This window comes from Cyclopterus lumpus, chromosome 22, assembly GCF_009769545.1.
Source record: "Cyclopterus lumpus isolate fCycLum1 chromosome 22, fCycLum1.pri, whole genome shotgun sequence".
NCBI classification, from domain to species: domain Eukaryota; kingdom Metazoa; phylum Chordata; class Actinopteri; order Perciformes; family Cyclopteridae; genus Cyclopterus; species Cyclopterus lumpus.
Genome location: NC_046987.1, coordinates 3,692,121 through 3,709,674, shown reverse-complemented (window position 1 = coordinate 3,709,674; position 17,554 = coordinate 3,692,121). Strand labels below are relative to the sequence as shown.

Sequence of the window (17,554 nt, the reverse complement as noted above, 5' to 3'; positions counted from 1 at the left end):
TTGTGAAGAGATTACAGCGGGAGCGGTCGGCGAGCACACGCAAAGTCGAAGCACGCGGCCGCCACATCGCTTCAATGTAGGCCGTTATTGTGTGTCACATGACAATAACCAAAAAAAGATTCTCTCCTTAATTCAATCTACACTAATTCCACCATTTGAATCTCAATGGCATGCGTGTGCATAACTTAGTCATTTCTTTGAATAACTTCCGAGAAACAAGTAATACAAAACAATCCTCAGAGCCCAAGGTCGTACTGGAGTTTACGGGTGTCTGAATAAATCAATGCCATCTCTTTGTGCATCAACAACACGGCCGTCCTGGGACAGAGTGATGCCAGCTCACTTCCTTGCCAACAAAGGAAGAGGGGGAACCAGATGGAGATTTGTTTTATTTTGACTGTGAAACAGCCGACGCAACAACAGCGCAATAAGCAATGCCTCAGGACCTCTCTGACACCCAATTGTTTCCTGAGTTTCTGTGTCCGGCCTTCCGGACCGGAAACTTTTGGGCACCCCCCAGAGGTAAGTTTGCATTAGTGTGTTTACTGTAAGTGTGTGTGTGTGTGTGTGTGTTTTGTGTGTGTGTGTGTGTGTGTGGGGGGGGGATTGCAGGAAGTACATTGGCAAAATTCCCGTTGCTTTTTAAAGAGTGCTGGAGAGGATGGGGAAAAAGGACACTGAGCAGGGTTGAACAATGACGCTAACAGCTGGTCATGTTGACTGCCGGCCTTACGGTGCGTTCACAGAGGAGAGAGAGTAGTAACCTTGCCCTCTGACCCCGCAAGACTGTAGTCTTGATACTCTGATGTGTTCAAGAGAGTCCAAGTACAAGCTACTTTGAAAGAACAGATTTTTTTATTTTGTTGACCTAAAAAACAACAATAAGAAAATCCCAGGCAAAATTTGATTTTCACAGTAAACAACCTTACTTTTTAGATTTAGATTTGTAGGTTCATTATCCAACCCTCTGTCTGAGCAGCGCTGGCCAATAGGGTGTATAATCAGAATCAGAATAATTTATTGGCCAAGTATGTTGCACATACAAGGAATTTGACTCGGTGAAAGGTGCAAAACAACAAACATAGACTGTAAAAAAATAATAATAAAAATATAATAAACATAGACATAGAATAAAACAATAAAACAATAATAATAAAAAACAATAAAGATAACAATACTTTAGAACAAGTATAATAAGAGCATGAAATCAATTGCTCTTTTTGTGATTTCATTCTACTTCCTTAACATTACTGCACCCATGCAGTGTACCCTAAATATGGTTAATGTACATTAAAAAAAGTACATTATTTTGTATTATTTGCCAAATCTTCACAAAGCAGCAACCAGAATAGTTATATGAATGGAACTTAAATCACTGAGTTTGGAGTTTGACTACAATACAGGAGCTGTGACCCGCAAACATGTTTCGCTACCGCCCTCTAGTGAACAAAATATACCAATACACTTTACAAATACCAAGAAATCCGTCATTTTCAAATACATGTTTATTGTATAAACGGACTATATAAAACTATCTCTCCAATTCCATAAAATTGTTCTTCTTTGTAATAAAATTGCAGCGTAATGCTTTTATTTTGAAAATATCCACCCTGCTTTCACCGAGGACCCGGAAGCACTCTTGTGTTATTATGCTAACGATGTGTCATCAACACACCAGAATTAGGGTGGAAACGGCAAACGTTGGGGGGGAAATAAGAGAACCAGGCTCCCGTTGACACTTGTTTTAGGGGCCGGTTTAAGACGAGTAAGTAACACGGTCGTTCGTGAGCAGGCTGTCACGAAGTTAACGCGACAGCGGGACTCGCAAACGGACTCAAAGTGCTGAGCTCCGCCGCTATCTTCCACAGCTGGACCGTTAGCACGGGGGCTAACTGGCTGATTCCCCGTGTCTCCACTTGACGGGACGGGAGAGAAATGTCCTGCAGCCTGTTGGAGTTCTGTCGGCTCCAGGAGCTCAAGACGGTCCGGGACTACTTGTTCCTGAGCCAGATACCCGAGCCAGCGGAGGAGAAGAATCCAACAGGTACGTTGCGATGCGGTGTCCGTAACTCCCTCTGGAGTTAAACATACACGCTTAAAGGACTGTGGGAGAAGGCGGCTGAAGGGTGTGTGGGTCGGTGTTTGTCTGCCCGTATCCTGAAGGTGTTGGTGACAGGTGACAGGTGACTGCTTCAAGGAACCGCCCTCTTTATGCAGAGCAGGGCTGTTTTCTTTTTACCTCGTGCAATTCTGTTCTTTAAGTATGGTAAAACATAAACTATTATAATCAATATTATTATAAATGCAACCCGGATCTGACACGTAAAAAAACAAAACCCTACATGAATTCATTTTTAAGAACAACTGTTCCTAAAGATCTGACTGGTAACACGGGCACATCACTTTGAAAAGAGAGTGATGGACCGGGCTTCATCTGAGCTCTGCTGACAACACCAGCAGCAGGCCGATGGGAGGCCCGGAGGAGAAACCAGGAGGAGAAACCAGGAGGAGAAACCAGGAGGAGAAAGGGGTCTGCCCTTTGGTGCTATGAGTCATCCCACAGGAGGCACCTGGAGCCATGCTGCAGGAGGCTCAACGAGGGAGGGCAGAGGCACAGAAAGAGCACTTGTTGGCCCTCAAGTCTTCATTCCATGTGGATGCGTTCAAACTGACGGGTTCTGCAATCACCTCAATGTTGCAGCGCTGGCGCATCGACCCCCCCTCCCACACACACACACGCACACGCACACACACACACACACACACACACACACACACACACACACACACACACACGCTGCACCAAGGCTTAATGCATTATGTATGTCCATGGCAACGGGGTTTCATCCTGCCCCCCCCCCATAACAGTTTAGTTAGTCACTTCTCTTGGAACATAAGATCACTGTTCATGTTTGCTACGTGTTGGATACCAGAACAGTGTCAGTAAGTTTACCGGGTCATATTAAAAGTCAGCATGACGTCACAAATTATGAATTAGATCTCCCTATTCCCCTTTTCCTTGACAGAAAATGAGTTGTCCTGGGACTCTTCGGACTGGGAGGCGACATGGGATGGTGGAGAAAACAAAGACGAGGGAGCCTCTTCTGCCACAACGGTCTGTCCTCTTGTGTTTCATTCTCCGGTCTAACATTGTCAAACATTGTCAGAACAAAAGACAATAAACACTGACAATAGCGCAAAAGCGCTAAAATTGGTTATCCCTCATATGGCCCAAAAAGGTCCCCTCCCACTGACCTTCCTCTTTGCCCCACAGGTGGAGGAGGAGACCACAGGGCAGAGGGCCCCTTGGCTGCAGGACTGTGTAGTGTCCCTGTCGCCCTGCTCCGACCTGCTGGTGGTGGCCCGCGAACAGAAGGCTGTCTTTCTCTCAGGTCAGATACGCAAACACACACCAGAGCTGTGTCGGTTGACGGTTTTGTCGGTTCAACCGGTTTGATTTTATGCAAAGCGGTTGAATTATGACGCATTCTGGCACATTTTAAATAGTAGCCTTCATCAGCAAGCTGTGCCGACGCAGTCACGGCGCTAAATTTAGCTTGTGCTGCATTAGTAATAAGCTATATGACAACTAGAGGTGTTCCGGTATCGGAAAGGCCTCCAATGAAGCCTAAAATGCTGGATCAGATATCGCAGAGTACGCAAGTCTATTCACCAATCCAATATCATGTTAACATGTATTTTATCAGCTAATGACATGGGTGTTTTTCTGGGGGGGATGAGAAGAGTTAGTTTAAATAAAACTAAAACTGCACCAGTTGTCGCTCCACTCTCACTCATGTCAGTCTCAATCATGCTGCTTATGTTCCACGTGAGTGTGACCCCTGATGGGACGCTAGGGTATATTTGTTTGATATTAAGCAGTTGTTTGGTTTAATTTACACACACACACACACACATCTCTTAAGTACACAGAGGAGTTATATACTTTGCTATTGATTCCTCCAGCTAAGTGGCGTACAGATGACAGCGGCCGAGAGGAGATGACCTTGGCTGTGTCTTGGACTGGAACCCTCAGCACTGACGAAGGGTAAGAGTCACATTAGATTAGCTTGAGGAGGAATGACAATCACAACACAACTGTTGATGGGTTAGCATTGTATCTCAGAGATAAAGGGAAATGACACTGGTTGAAACTTACAGGCAGGAAATAGAGTGACTAGGAAAACTACAGCAGGGTCACATTGAAAAGGGATATTGGTTTGACTGAAACATGAGCTTCTGCATAAGTGGGATGTTGAGAGAAAGAGATCTGTACAGTGAACCACATCCTACTTTGTGTATGTCTTCTCACTGCAGAGAGTGTGTGAGCAGCTCCATATGTATACCATTAGCAAGCCAGAAGAGGTAAGAAATACTCATGTAAGAAATAGAGGAGATGCAGAATGCTGTCTGTATGTGTACATGACAACGTGTGTGTGTGTGTTTGTGTGTGTGTAGGAGCTCCACGGGGCGGCCCGATTGGACATGTGTAGTTGTGGGTTTCACTTCCGGCTATGTCCGATTCTACACAGAGGTACCTTGCCAATCTTACCTTCTTTTTAATGCACTACATTTTCAGATATTCCGCATCAGAAAGAGAAAATGAAGTCCGTTTTGAATGTAACGCCGGTTGTTTCTCATCAGAACGGGGTTCTCCTCCTGGCCCAGCTGCTGCACGAGGACCCCGTGTTGAGGCTCAAGTGTCGCACGTACGAGATCCCCCGTCATCCTGGAGTAACTGAGCAGGTGATGCGCGCATTGAACACGCCCACTATCAGCACTGGGAATGAGAACTCTGTTCAGGTCCCAAGGAGCAGTTTAACGTTGTGGACAATACATATATGCATTCTTGTCAAGAGTTGGATGAGAAGATATCTGCACAAAAAAAAAAATCCTTAGCACAGCCTCTGGTGGTTGCTTAGCAACACCCTGTTGACCCTTGGGAGTTAGTTCTCCCGGTTAGAAATAGTCTGTCCTCCCCCCTCGAACTATAACAACAAACTACAACATGTTTATTAGTAACTGAGGAGCTTTTGACCGTGTCCCTCCATGTTATTCAGCAGCTGTATATTTATGGATTTTCATCCATCCACAGCATGAAGAGCTAAGTATCCTCTACCCCGCCGCCCTGGTCACCATCGACGGCTTCAGCCTCTTTCAATCTCTGCGTGCCTGCCGGAACCAGGTGGCAAGAGGTGTGTGTGTGTGTGTGTGTGTGTGTGTGTGTGTGTGTGTGTGTGTGTGTGTGTGTGTGTGTGTGTGTGTGTGTGTGTGTGTGTGTGTGTGTGTGTGTGTGTGTGTGTGTGTGTGTGTGTGTGTGTGTGTGTGTGTGTGTGTGTGTGTGTGTGTGTGTGTGTGTGTGTGTGTGTGTGTGTGTGTGTGTGTGTGTGTGTGTGTGTGTGTGTGTGTGTGTGTGTGTGTGTGTGTGTGTGTGTGTGTGTGTGTGTGTGTGTGTGTGTGTGTGTGTGTGTGTGTGTGTGTGTGTGTGTGTGTGTGTGTGTGTGTGTGTGTGTGTGTGTGTGTGTGTGTGTGTGTGTGTGTGTGTGTGTGTGTGTGTGTGTGTGTGTGTGTGTGTGTGTGTGTGTGTGTGTGTGTGTGTGTGTGTGTGTGTGTGTGTGTGTGTGTGTGTTTTCCAGCCGCATTTTACAGTGTGCTAACTAGATATATGTTCTTCACTTGCTGGCTGGGTGGATAATGTTTACCACAAGGCATTCAGGTACAAAGGAGGTGTACACAACTACCACACACACAGGCTTTGTGTGTGATCTTAATGCGTATATACCTTAAATACCCGCTAGCTATAAATGATAAAATTCCTTGTCAAGACATTTGGAAACCAAATGACCAGCTGTGTTTTTTCCATTCAGCGACAGCAGCCGGTAGTGATGTGATCCAACCTCCTCCCCTGGCCTATAAGAAGTGGGGTCTGCAGGACATGGACACCATTGTGGACCACAGTAGTGTTGGTAAGAGTGTTTTTGTTCATACTAGTGGTTGATTGCCCATGTTTGACTAAATGGTGGCTTCCCCATCTTTTGATTTCCTATTACATCACAGGGTTAAAGTGATTCGAGGTCATGCTGAATTAGTTATCCAGTTAAACACTCGTTGTGGATTAGGGAAAGCATCACAACAAAAGTAAACGCTTGGACTTCACAGCGCTCTTAAGTTATTGGAAATGTTTGGATGGTCAGAAACATAGCCACCACTGAAATCTAATTCTACAGTCTAATTGTGTTCTACTAATGACATTCTGATCTCTATCTGCAACTGTGCAGGAATACCGGGTTTAAACACAATGAATAAACAACAAATGAAGAAGCGCAGCATTTTAATGTTGATTTTAGAATTAGATTGTTAACCTTATGAACTCTATATAGACAATATAAAAGTGTTGTGCAGTGGAGTCGTATGCTAGGAAGAGATTATTTTATACAAAAAAAATCAAATGGAATAGATGAACAGGAGACTACTGCGTCTCTGATCCCTGTTCTCTCCCTCTCTCCTGCTGTTAGGCGTCATGACGCTCTGTGTGTTTGACCAGATGAAGAATGCGTCTATCCTGGGGGGGTTTAATGCGTCGGTCAAGGGCAGCCCCCCCGCCATGAGCCGGTATGTCACTGTGGGAGGTGGGCCATACACAGGCTTTTTCTACGCTGTGGAGGTGAGTGAGTGAGTGACGGAGCCGTTTATTTCCCACAAAGAATGACTGTAAGGATGAATCACTCCTCTCTCTGCCCGTCTTCAGGGAAGCTCCCAGCCGCTCCTCTCTCACGTGGCCCTCGCCGTGGCCAGTAAACTCACCTCAGCCCTCATCAGCGCTGCCAGGTGTGTGTGTGTGTGTGTGTGTGTGTGTGTGCGCGCATGTAAGCAAGAGCTTCATTATTGAACATAAACGTAATTTTACTTTTCTGAAACTCGTCAAAGAGAGCGAGTAATAACACCAAAGCAGCAGCACAAAACTAACGCCAATTTTTCATTTGTGTAAATGAAATCAAACAGTGTTTCCGTGCCCCTGTGTGGGCATTTGTTTCCTGTCACATACACAATTAAAGGGCTGAATGCAGAAGTATTGACAACTCTGTGCTGCTGCAACAGCACAAAGCAGCCCAATCAATACTGTGAATTATAGCCAGCTTCATTCATACAGGGGGGTAGCTTGCTTTCATTCCCCTCTCACTTTCTATACTCTAGTCTCCCTTAATCCAGTCTTTTTACATCATCATATGTGTCTCTTTGTCCATGTTTCATAAGTGCATCTCTCTCTCCTGCTGTTGTTCCTGCCAGTGGATGGCTAGGTTGGAACAAGCACAAGAATGAAGAGGAGGCGCTTCAGAAACAGAGGCCCAAGGTGGAGCCTGTCACGCCTTTGGGGATCAGGTAACAGTCATGATATCTGGACACAAATGCATCAATGACCTCTGTGTCTTATTGATGTTGGCGAAACGAAGCTTGTTGATTTTGCCTCCGTTGTCCTTTCTTTTAAATCTCTTCTGCCCAGATTTGGTCTCCCAGACTCCCGTCGTCACGGCGAGTCCATCTGTCTGTCCCCCTGCAACACGCTCGCGGGTGTAACGGATGACTTTGGTCGAGTCACACTGCTGGACTTGGCCCGGGGAATTGCCGTCCGCATGTGGAAAGGTGAGGAAAGGCCAAGGAATAACTTGGTGGGTTTGAAAAGTATCCATGTGGTCCAGAAGAGCTGCTTCCCGTCAAACCTCCTCCTTCATAATAACAATTCATGACCGCAGGTTACCGGGATGCTCAGCTGGGTTGGCTGCAGGTTCCGGAGGAGCGCGGCGATCGGGAGTTCTCCCCCTCTGCCTCCCTTCCCCGACGCCACGCTTTGTTCCTGGTCATCTACGCACCCCGCAGGGGGATTTTGGAGGTGTGGGGGATGCAGCAGGGGCCTCGAGTCGGAGCCTTCACTGTTGGCAAACACTGCAGGTACAAACAACGCTGAAACCGCTATTTCTGAGCATCACAAACTAAGCAGCTCGTGTGCATTTTCATATGTAGTACCACAGGAGAATCCACTGTACACTCGGACGCACAACCTGAGGAACAGCACACTACATAATAGATGTAAAGCGTTGTTGTTTTGTGCGTGTGCACTTCCAGGTTGCTGTACGCCGGCTACCGTCTGATGGGGGTGAACAGCGTGACCAGTAAGGGCTGGCAGCTCCACACCCAGCAGGTGTGTCTGCTGGATCCCACCACAGGAGCATTGAGGACCGTGAACATCCCCTTCCACCTGGCCCTCAGGTTGGTTCACAGACATATACATGAACCTCAGAGATACTCAATAGAGGTAAATACTTCATACTGTATCTCACTTGTTGTGTCCCAGACTATTCTCAGTAGGGACGTGTATCTTTCCCTCTCAGGACCATCCAATACATATCTCAAAAGTCAGTTTTCTCTACGATGCATGTAACCATGCAGCAAATCAATCCAGTCCAATAAAGCACTACTTTGATAAGATCCGATTCAGATTAACTTCATTCATGTGGTATTCCCATGACGTGTCATATGTTTCCCACACCGGTTTGGCTCAAGTGGAACTATTTCTTATTGTATCGGTTTATGATGGATGGAAATTTGAGTCGGATTCAGAGTTTTGTATCTAAGACTCCGGTTTAAACTTAATGATTTTCTGACACGGTTCATCTTTTTTCGCCCCTATGTTCTAGTAATATTTGTATTATGTACCTCAACTATAGACACGTCGTACTTATAATAGCTCCTGTTGAGTCAAGTGAGTGCATTTCGTGCAAAAATCAGGACCGACCGAGGTTTTTCAACGGTCTTCTTCTTCTCATTAAAACCCCATCTTTCTCCGACGTCCCCGTTTCAGTGACAAGAAAAGCGAGCGCGCCAAGGACATGCACCTGATAAAAAGGCTGACGACGATACTGAGGAGCAGGGAGGTGGAGCCTGGTAAGAGGAGGTCGAGCTGAAGGCAGGTTTGAATCTGCGCCTGCTCATCTTTTTTTTTTCTCCTTTTCAGACATTTTGGAGAGCGAAGCCAAAAGTGTGCTGCTGGATATCAAACACCCCGCCATCAAGAAGCAGGTACAAACAAAGATGCACACACTGACTCACACACCCACTTTGTGGTAACGGTCACATGTCTGACGACCTTCCCTCCTTCTAGGCTTTGGAGTCTCTGCTGTCAAACAAGAATGCTCCTGTCTCCTGTCTGACCAGCGTCACAAGCGCCTTAAATGAAACTCTGAAGCGGCAAGGTAATGCAGCGGTTTATTATTAAGAAGCAATACAGTACTGTAAGTGTAAAACGTCACGTACATATCATCCAATGGTTTCTCTCTCTTCATTGCAGACCCGGAGGAGGTGGATGAAGCGCTACTCCAGCTCTGCTCCTCACAGCTGAAATTGCTTCAGCTCTACACCGACATCCAGAACCTGCACTCTGGTGCAGACCGAGAGGCCCGCTCTGAGAATGTGAGGACACACGCATGCACATGGAAAAGCTTGTTATTGGCACCCGCGTGGACGTTTCCAAACTGCAATACACGAGACATAATAACATCTGATAGGCTGACATAAGGTCTACGATGCAGCGACCACTTGGGGTGGTGTTGTTGCTACGCAGTCATCCTTACTACTCGTAACTATGATGAACACTTAACGTATGGTCTCCCACCCAGCAGGACTCCCTCGAAGGCATAGAGGATGAATTGTCCCGCGTCGGCCCCACCTTGCAACGCTACGCCCAGCTCACCGCGAGACCCAGTGTTTCCTTCGCCCAGGACTCGCCCGACTCCCCCCTGCCGGCGCAAGCCTTTCTCTCCCAGATGGAGTGCACCGACGACGGCGGGTTGACGGTCACCCGCGGCTCTGAAACTGAATGGAATCATCTAGGTATGGCAACATATGCACAGTTATCCCAGCTGATACTGCGACGCAATCAAAAAGTATATGACGCACAAGTATCGAGTAATGAAGTGTCGATTGGTTGATACGCTGGTAGTGTCTGTCTCACACAAGTGGAATTCTATTGCTGTGTTTCTCCATGAGTACAAATAGGGTAGGTAGGGTTAACACAAGAAAATAAGCTTTTGGTGGACAGAAGTCTCACTGACGCACACATCCAGACTGAGGACTTTGCTCTTGTGTGTCCTTTGCAGGGAGCTTTATGTTCTGGGGGTGTCTGTGTGGAAAGAGCCCTCCCCATAAAGTCTGTGACACCCTGCAGCAGGCCGGCATCAGTCCACAGCAGCTGCTGGTAAGATGGAGGAAAAGATTGGCTGAAATTAAGTTGAGTTTTGCTAATGGAGGTGAAGTGCAGTCAGATGAAAGGCAAATTAAACAGCTGATGAAATGGACGATTACAATTATGATATGTTGTTTTGTTTTTTAAAAAGAAGGGGAATGACAGCAGTCCCTCCTTCAGCCCTCTAAGGCAAATGTGTAATTTGTGATATTGGGCTAGACAAAATAAACTGAATTGAATTGAAAGTATAGAGGCGTATAGAAGTAGAGGCGTATAGAAGTAGAGGCGTGCCACTACTTTGAATATCTCCGTTTGACCCTTCTCCACCTGCTCCTCTTCCGTTCAGTCTCTGTTGCTAAGTGTGTGGCTGCAAAGGGAGAAGGAGGTGCTCCAGAAGCCAGAAGAGGCTGTTAGAAATCTGCACACGCTGCTCATCGCCCTCAGCAACATGGAAGGTGTGTGTTGACTCATTTGCAAAAGTGTCGCTCCATTTATAACAAAAAAAAAAGTTTTAAAAAGGAGAAGAAGACCGTCGACGCCTCCTCTTCCTGGTTTCAGGGGCAGTTGAGGAGTCGTGGGACCCCCAGTCTATCTCTCCCTGGTGGCAGCAAGTCCGCTGCATGTGCATCCAGTCCCACAATGCCGCGGCCGCTCTGCTGGCCGCCTTCGTTGCTCACCGCGCTGCCAAGGCGAGCACCACGAGCCGAGCTGACAGCAAGGTAGGGGAAGGCTCATGCTCATGCTCATGCACACACACACACACACACAGATGTACACACAGTACACACACAGGAGTGCACTCATCAGCCCGCGGGCTGATCTTTTTATTTACCAGTTGGTACTGCCCCACTCGGCATATTATCAACCACACTCGCCGACTCCGCCCACTTTCTGTGTTTGCGTGTGACAGTTGCAGTCGGAGTGGGAGGCTGTGTCGCTCGAGCTGGAGCAGTGGGTGGTGTGCGTTCGCCAGCTGGAGGACGTGCTGGTGCTGCAGACCCTGCTGTTGGTGCCTCCTCCTCAGGGAGCAGCAGGGGGCGCCGCACCACAGTGCTCCATCAAAACGCTGCTCGAGGGAGGCACAGGTAAGCTGTAAAGAAGAACTTCCTCAGTGCTGGCGGTTCTTTCTTGTTAGCTACGCCTCTTATGTGATTGATTTATGTTTCTTTTCACTTCCCTCTTATAGTTTTCTCTTTTTCTTTTTTTTTTTTTTAAAGGATAAAACAATTTAGATCAGACTTATAAAATGGATCCCCAGAATGTTTTGTTCTCACCGGTCTCGGGGCTTATGTGATATTCTGGGTGTGGCTACATAAAAGTGATCTTATATTGTTGTCGTTGACGTCTGTAAAGGGGGCATCGCCGACAGTGTCTCCAAGTGGGTGTTCAGACACAACTTGGCCCCCGAGCGACTGAAGGAAATTCTCCAAAAGAGAGAAGACAAAGAGGCGGGTGACCAACTGGAGCAGAGGGCTGGAGGAGAAGGAAATGAGCAGGAGGAGGAGGAGAGCCCAGAGGACACCGACAGGACAGCAGGTCAGGACCGAGGACCAGATTGTGGATACGAACTTAGACATTGTCTCTCATGTGAAGTAGATTGTTAATGTGGTCAATAGCCTTTGTAGATTCATACAGCATGACCTGAGCCATGTTATGACGGTACACACGATTCCTCAGAGCATCTTTTATACCTCGAAGCAAACAACCACCTCTATGTTTTCCAGAGCTGTTGGTGGCAGTGTGCCAGCGGTTCCCACACTCCCTCTCACCCGACTTGCTCTTCGCCCACTGCTGCTGGGAATATGTAGTGCAGTGGAACAAAGACCCCGAGGTGCACAGTCATACACGCATACACACAGATATACACACACACACACACACACATGTGTTTTTGTTTATGATGGTTCAAAAGTAAGTAAGACAGCCATTCCAGTGTTTATCTTCAGTTAGGTTGGTGTATATTATCACTGCTTGCTGCAACAAGCCAATTTCACCAAAGTGGGGGGACGGCAGGTTTTCCTAAATTTAAGAAAACATGGATGACAAATACTCAATCACCTTTTGTTCTTAAATCTGCTTCTCTTCCTAGGAGGGCCGATACTTCTGGTTGGCTATTGAACACTTGAAGCTAGTCTCCAGTCCACATATCCAACTAGGTGAGGGGCTCAATATCTCTTTTTTTCTTCCACCATGCAAATATTTCAATACATTAACATCTAATCCATCTAATAGTATTTGTATCTATAATAGTTGGAAGCGTTTTCCTCAAATATGCAAAAATTACAGTTTAAATATGTGAGTGAAAGTACTGTTATTAGCAGAAGCGACGTTAATGTCCCCACTTAGTTAATCGGTAGCTACCTTCTGAAAATGACCACCACTCGTGTGTCACTGGACTATATTGAATCTTCCTCACAGGTATTTCTGCGATGATGTGGAGTACGTTCATCGTCAAGCGTTTCTCAGCAGCAGCCTTCCTAACGGAGAAGGTAGGTCATACGCATGAACTATGCATGAACTATGCATGAACTATACATTAAGTATGCATGAAGTACGCATGAACTACACATGAAGTACGCATGAACTACGCATGAAGTATGCATGAACTACGCATGAAGTATGCATGAAGTATGCATGAAGTATGCATAAAGTATGCATGAAGTACGCATGAAGTATGCATGAACTATGCATGAACTATACATTAAGTATGCATGAAGTACGCATGAACTACACATGAAGTACGCATGAACTACGCATGAAGTATGCATGAAGTACACATAAGTATGCATAAAATACGCATGAAGTATGCATGAACTATGCATGAACTATACATTAAGTATGCATGAAGTACGCATGAACTACACATGAAGTACGCATGAAGTATGCATGAAGTACACAAGTATGCATAAAGTACACATAAGTATGCATGAAGTACGCATAAGTATGCATAAAGTACACATAAGTACGCATGAAGTACACATAAGTACGCATGAAGTGCACATAAGTATGCATAAAGTACACATAAGTATGCATGAAGTACACATAAGTACGCATGAAGTATGCATAAGTACGCATGAAGTATGCATGAAGTACACATACGTACGCATGAAGTATGCATGAAGTACGCATGAAGTACGCATGAAGTACAGAGTGTGTCTGATGGAAGGCCTCGTTGAGTCTGTGAGGCTGCATATAAAATGTTAACACCTCATTTTCCCAGGTGGGGAAGGCACCCAAAGATCGCTTGTGTCGACGGGTAAGTACGTAAATATTTGACACGATTATTTTAGACGCAAAGTGTTTCAATTCCAGCATTTAGCTGCACGTTTTAAGGACGTGTGTGTTTGTGTGTGCAGGATGTCGGGATGGGAGACAAAGCCGTGACGTCGTTCCTGGGCTGCTGTGTTCAGCTGCTGCAAATCCTCATGGAGGTGACTGGAGTATTGGTTAAAAATCAGAGCCATTTGTCTTTTATTGATTATTATGTAAGTAAAGATATTCCAGGGGAAAAGCATGGAGAAACCAACCACTACTAACCACACCTATACGTGATGGCTAGCCAGCTGCTTGCAGTGAGGATGTGTGTCTGATCTGTGTTTCTCCTCGACACAGTTCAATAAGATTTCTTACAATTTAATCTAGAATATATGAACATTCAAAAGTGTAATTGTTAGATATAATGTATCCCTAAAAGTCTGTTCTCTGTGCATGCACACTGGAGGTTTCAAGTTTCCCAAGTCCCACTTGTGTCCTGAGGGTTGCACACTCATCTGTGTTGAACTGTGCGTTTCAGCTGAGCACAGAAAAGCTTCCCCCCCGTCACGGTGAAGCTCAAGCATCACCGAGACGGAGCAATAAACAAATGACATTCTTGAGTGTGGGGGGGGGACTTTAGCATTCGCGCATGTGTTTTCATCTGCACTCGACTGCATTGACTGTGAACTAAACTGTGATTTATGATCACAACGAGCTGTTTCTCCTTACCATCTCTTCACGCGCAGGCGGACTCGGCGGTGGAGGACGTTGCCCCTCCGGAGCTGTCTGCGGAGGAGGCGTGGTGCGGGGCCGAGGGCCCCGCGTCGCTGGCTGAGCTCGCCCTGGAGCAGAGGGGCGTCCACTACCCGCTGGTGCAACACCACTGCCTGTTGGCCTCCCTGCTACATGCTGCTATGACCTTCAGTCTGAAGGTCAAACCACTCAGTCTGTTTGACAGCAAGGTGAGGAGATGGACTGATTGACATGTGTTTGTTGTTGTAATGCTCATTTCGGCCACAAGAGGCTAACGTTCCCTCCTGAAGCAGTCATGTTTTTATCTACACAACTTGCTAACACACAATATAATTGTAAAAAATATTGACGCATCATAGATAGATGGTCAATATTTGAATCGGTTTCGTTATTAATTTTCTGCAGTATCGAGTTCTCTGCAACAGCAAGTTGATGCACACAGTGCTATTTATTTTATTAAAAAACATTTACATTTTATGCCCTCTTTTTTTTGTGAATGTGTCCCTGTGGTATCACACATTTGATGAAATCTGGATAATTTAAATAGAAGGGACTAATGAAGGCCATGCTGTGTGCTTGGTCCCAGGGTAAGAATGCTTTCTTCAGAGATCTGATGACCATCCAGTTAATGCCCAGTGGAGACATGGACCCGGGCCTGGTCTCGATGCGACAAGAGGTAAGAGGTGGATTCACATCTCGGGCTCAAGAGAAAATTATGTGTTTTTTTGTTTTTTTTCAAGCATCTTATTCCATCTATCACACATTCCTGCTCCGTCTCAGTTCCTCCTGCGGGTGCTGACCGGCTGGGTTCAGGCTTTAGTGGATCCTTCCAGCTCAGCCCCTCCGCCTTCTTCTGGTGGCCCCAAGGCCGACTGGTGGCCCTCGCTGTGTCTGGAGCTCGGCTCCCTGCTGCAGGTCAACCCCGACATCCTGAGGCGGCACATCGTCTGCGAGCTCTACAACCAGGGCCTCGACCTCCGGGCTGAAGAGGCAATGTGGCTTTCTTTGTTTCAGACAGAAACTACAAATCTGATCACAGTGCTCGATACCCAATGCTCTGACCGGGCTTCGTTTGACGTGTGTGGCCTCTTATCCCCCAGGTGATGTTGGAGGTGGAGGATAAGGACGTGCTGGGCTCCCAGCTGCTGGTGCTGACGGGCCAGAGGCTGAGTTACTCGCTGCTCCACAGCCAGAGCCAGACGCAAGCTGCAATGGAGCTGCTGGCCCGCCTGCCCCCCACCCTGTGCACGTGGCTCAAGGCCATGGTGAGGCACCCAAACAATGTCATCCGACACATTCAAAAGACATTTCATATCATCCGGAATGTTTGCTGGTCGTTAAAGAGGCACCCAGAACCCCAAATCCTCAAATCAACAACATTACTGGCTGCAGCAAATAATGATTGACACAGACTTGTGGATAAAACTACACAAAGCAAACGGGCATAAATTGAGTTTTAGAAGGGAACCCAATACAGTCAGACCCTGACCCGAACAGACCCCGAGGATGATTAGACCCGGTTCAACATGTTGTGGACCCAAACAGTCCAGCAACATGAATCGCTTTCACTGTAATCAAAAATAATGTCCTTAGGACGTAAGTAAAGTCATAGAAACATAATCCATAAATAATATGTAAATACTAATTAATAGGTTTTGGTTTAGAATGCTTTGAAATCCAGCACTTTTCCTCATCAGCTGAACGACACTTGTTTTGCCTTCATAGCTGAATAGTATCAGCCATAACCACAAAATGAAAGGTGCAAATAGTCCATAGAGTTTTGCAGTGGAAGGCCCAGCTGCCTGTTTAACAATGGGACGTATATGTGGTGTGTTGCAGGACCCCAGTGAGCTGCGGTGCCCCCTGGTCCCCCTGCCCCAGACCAGCAGGCTGGTCGGCCGTCTGATTGAAATCCTGCCGGAGAACCACGCCCAGTACAGCCTGGCCCTGCACCTTCTTGAGGCTGTGGATGCCCTCACCACTGAGGACTGAACCTGAGAGGGGAGGGGGAGTGGTCACCTTTTGAGGAGTGGTCATAGTGATGGAGCGACGGGAAGGAAACAACAAAGAAATGAAAATGTGTGCTGCAGACTGATGGAGGCAGGGAGGTGTTGTATGTATGGTGCCTGCAGATAGGACCCCCCCCCCCCCCCACACACACACACACACACACACACACACACACACACACACACACACACACACCCACACCCCTATCTAATCAAAACACTTCAGTATTGTGGTGTCCAGAAGTCCCATCAGCGTGTGACAGACAGTCCACAAAGAGGACGCTGATGAACGTCCGTCTCCCTCTCGTCCGCCGTTGAGACGGAGACGTCGTCGTGGTGATGCGACACGACTTAACTGTAGTCGGCCGTGGGTGGATGTGATAGGCTTTTAACTTTTTTAATCCACATTTTTGGCGCATGTGACATAAATGATAATGGATACTTGTGTTATTGAAGAGTGTTGTCGGAATATGTTTATGAGATGGTTATTAAGGAACGGGGCATGTCTTTTCTTTGTCACGTCTCCATCATGTTCACTCCGAGTGTGTTGGTGTCCTAACTGTGCCATATCGACTTCTGTTTGACGTTTCTCCTTCCTCTTTATCTTTCCCTCTCACGGACAAGAGATGTATCATAAAGAAATATGGACCTTATTTTTTATTTATATATATATATACGCAGACAGTACTAGCTGTGCCTGTAAACCTCCGGCTCTGTAGTCCAGCTGTTCCCACTGGGCTGACCCATTGCAGAATAAAGAGGTTTCTCTAAAGTGTCTTGTACGAGTTACTGTATGCCATTATTAGGTCATAACAAAAGTAAAATAGTTGTAGTATAGTGTCATAATATAGTATGTAATGAAAAACTCATGATATAGTTTGTTAATAAAAAAAGTCATTAAGTTGAGACGTTAATATAGTAATACAATAACTTTGCTATAGATGTGGTCATAAAGTCAGGGTATTATTGTAAGTAAAAAAAGTTGGTCTCAAATAATGTCATAAAACCTTAGTATGGTTTGTCAAAATGACATCATAAAAAGTCAAATAGTATGTCATAGAAATATGAGATGGCAGCAAGAATGTCAAATGTCACAAAGCAAAAAGTTATTAAAAATGTTTTATGAAAAAGAAAGAAAAAGGGTCAAGTCATATTGTGTCGAAACGCTGAAAAAGTCGAGGCATATTACGTCAAAAAAAAGTTTTAATATGTTGAAATAAGAACTACGGCATAAAAGATGTAATTGAATAGTTTGTTCAAAAAAGTCCTTACAAAGTCCTTAACTTAAGAAGTCACAGTA

General features: G+C 46.0%; 1 protein-coding gene across 3 annotated transcripts; it reads left to right on the top strand.

Moving 5' to 3' along the window:
- Positions 1 to 1,634: 1,634 nt before the first annotated feature.
- On the top strand, positions 1,635 to 17,348 carry rab3gap2 (RAB3 GTPase activating protein subunit 2 (non-catalytic)). Of its 3 annotated transcripts, XM_034563329.1 has the most exons (36): positions 1,635 to 1,765; positions 1,869 to 2,044; positions 3,027 to 3,115; positions 3,275 to 3,392; positions 3,967 to 4,048; positions 4,318 to 4,365; positions 4,459 to 4,534; positions 4,645 to 4,746; positions 5,096 to 5,195; positions 5,868 to 5,966; positions 6,516 to 6,664; positions 6,749 to 6,828; positions 7,288 to 7,380; positions 7,502 to 7,641; positions 7,752 to 7,947; positions 8,122 to 8,265; positions 8,858 to 8,940; positions 9,011 to 9,075; positions 9,158 to 9,248; positions 9,344 to 9,465; positions 9,672 to 9,885; positions 10,152 to 10,249; positions 10,584 to 10,692; positions 10,796 to 10,956; positions 11,148 to 11,322; positions 11,591 to 11,773; positions 11,962 to 12,068; positions 12,327 to 12,393; positions 12,656 to 12,726; positions 13,458 to 13,493; positions 13,594 to 13,668; positions 14,239 to 14,454; positions 14,832 to 14,921; positions 15,026 to 15,235; positions 15,346 to 15,510; positions 16,085 to 16,237. In XM_034563329.1, exons 2-36 carry the CDS (start codon positions 1,936 to 1,938, stop codon positions 16,235 to 16,237), a joined length of 4,116 nt encoding a protein of 1,371 aa, XP_034419220.1. In that variant the 5' UTR covers positions 1,635 to 1,765; positions 1,869 to 1,935. The 3 variants fall into 3 exon arrangements, with proteins under 3 accessions (XP_034419220.1, XP_034419219.1, XP_034419221.1); XM_034563328.1 differs by having other exon boundaries at positions 1,635 to 2,044; positions 16,085 to 16,402; XM_034563330.1 differs by having other exon boundaries at positions 1,663 to 2,044; positions 9,675 to 9,885; positions 16,085 to 17,348.
- Positions 17,349 to 17,554: the final 206 nt, after the last annotated feature.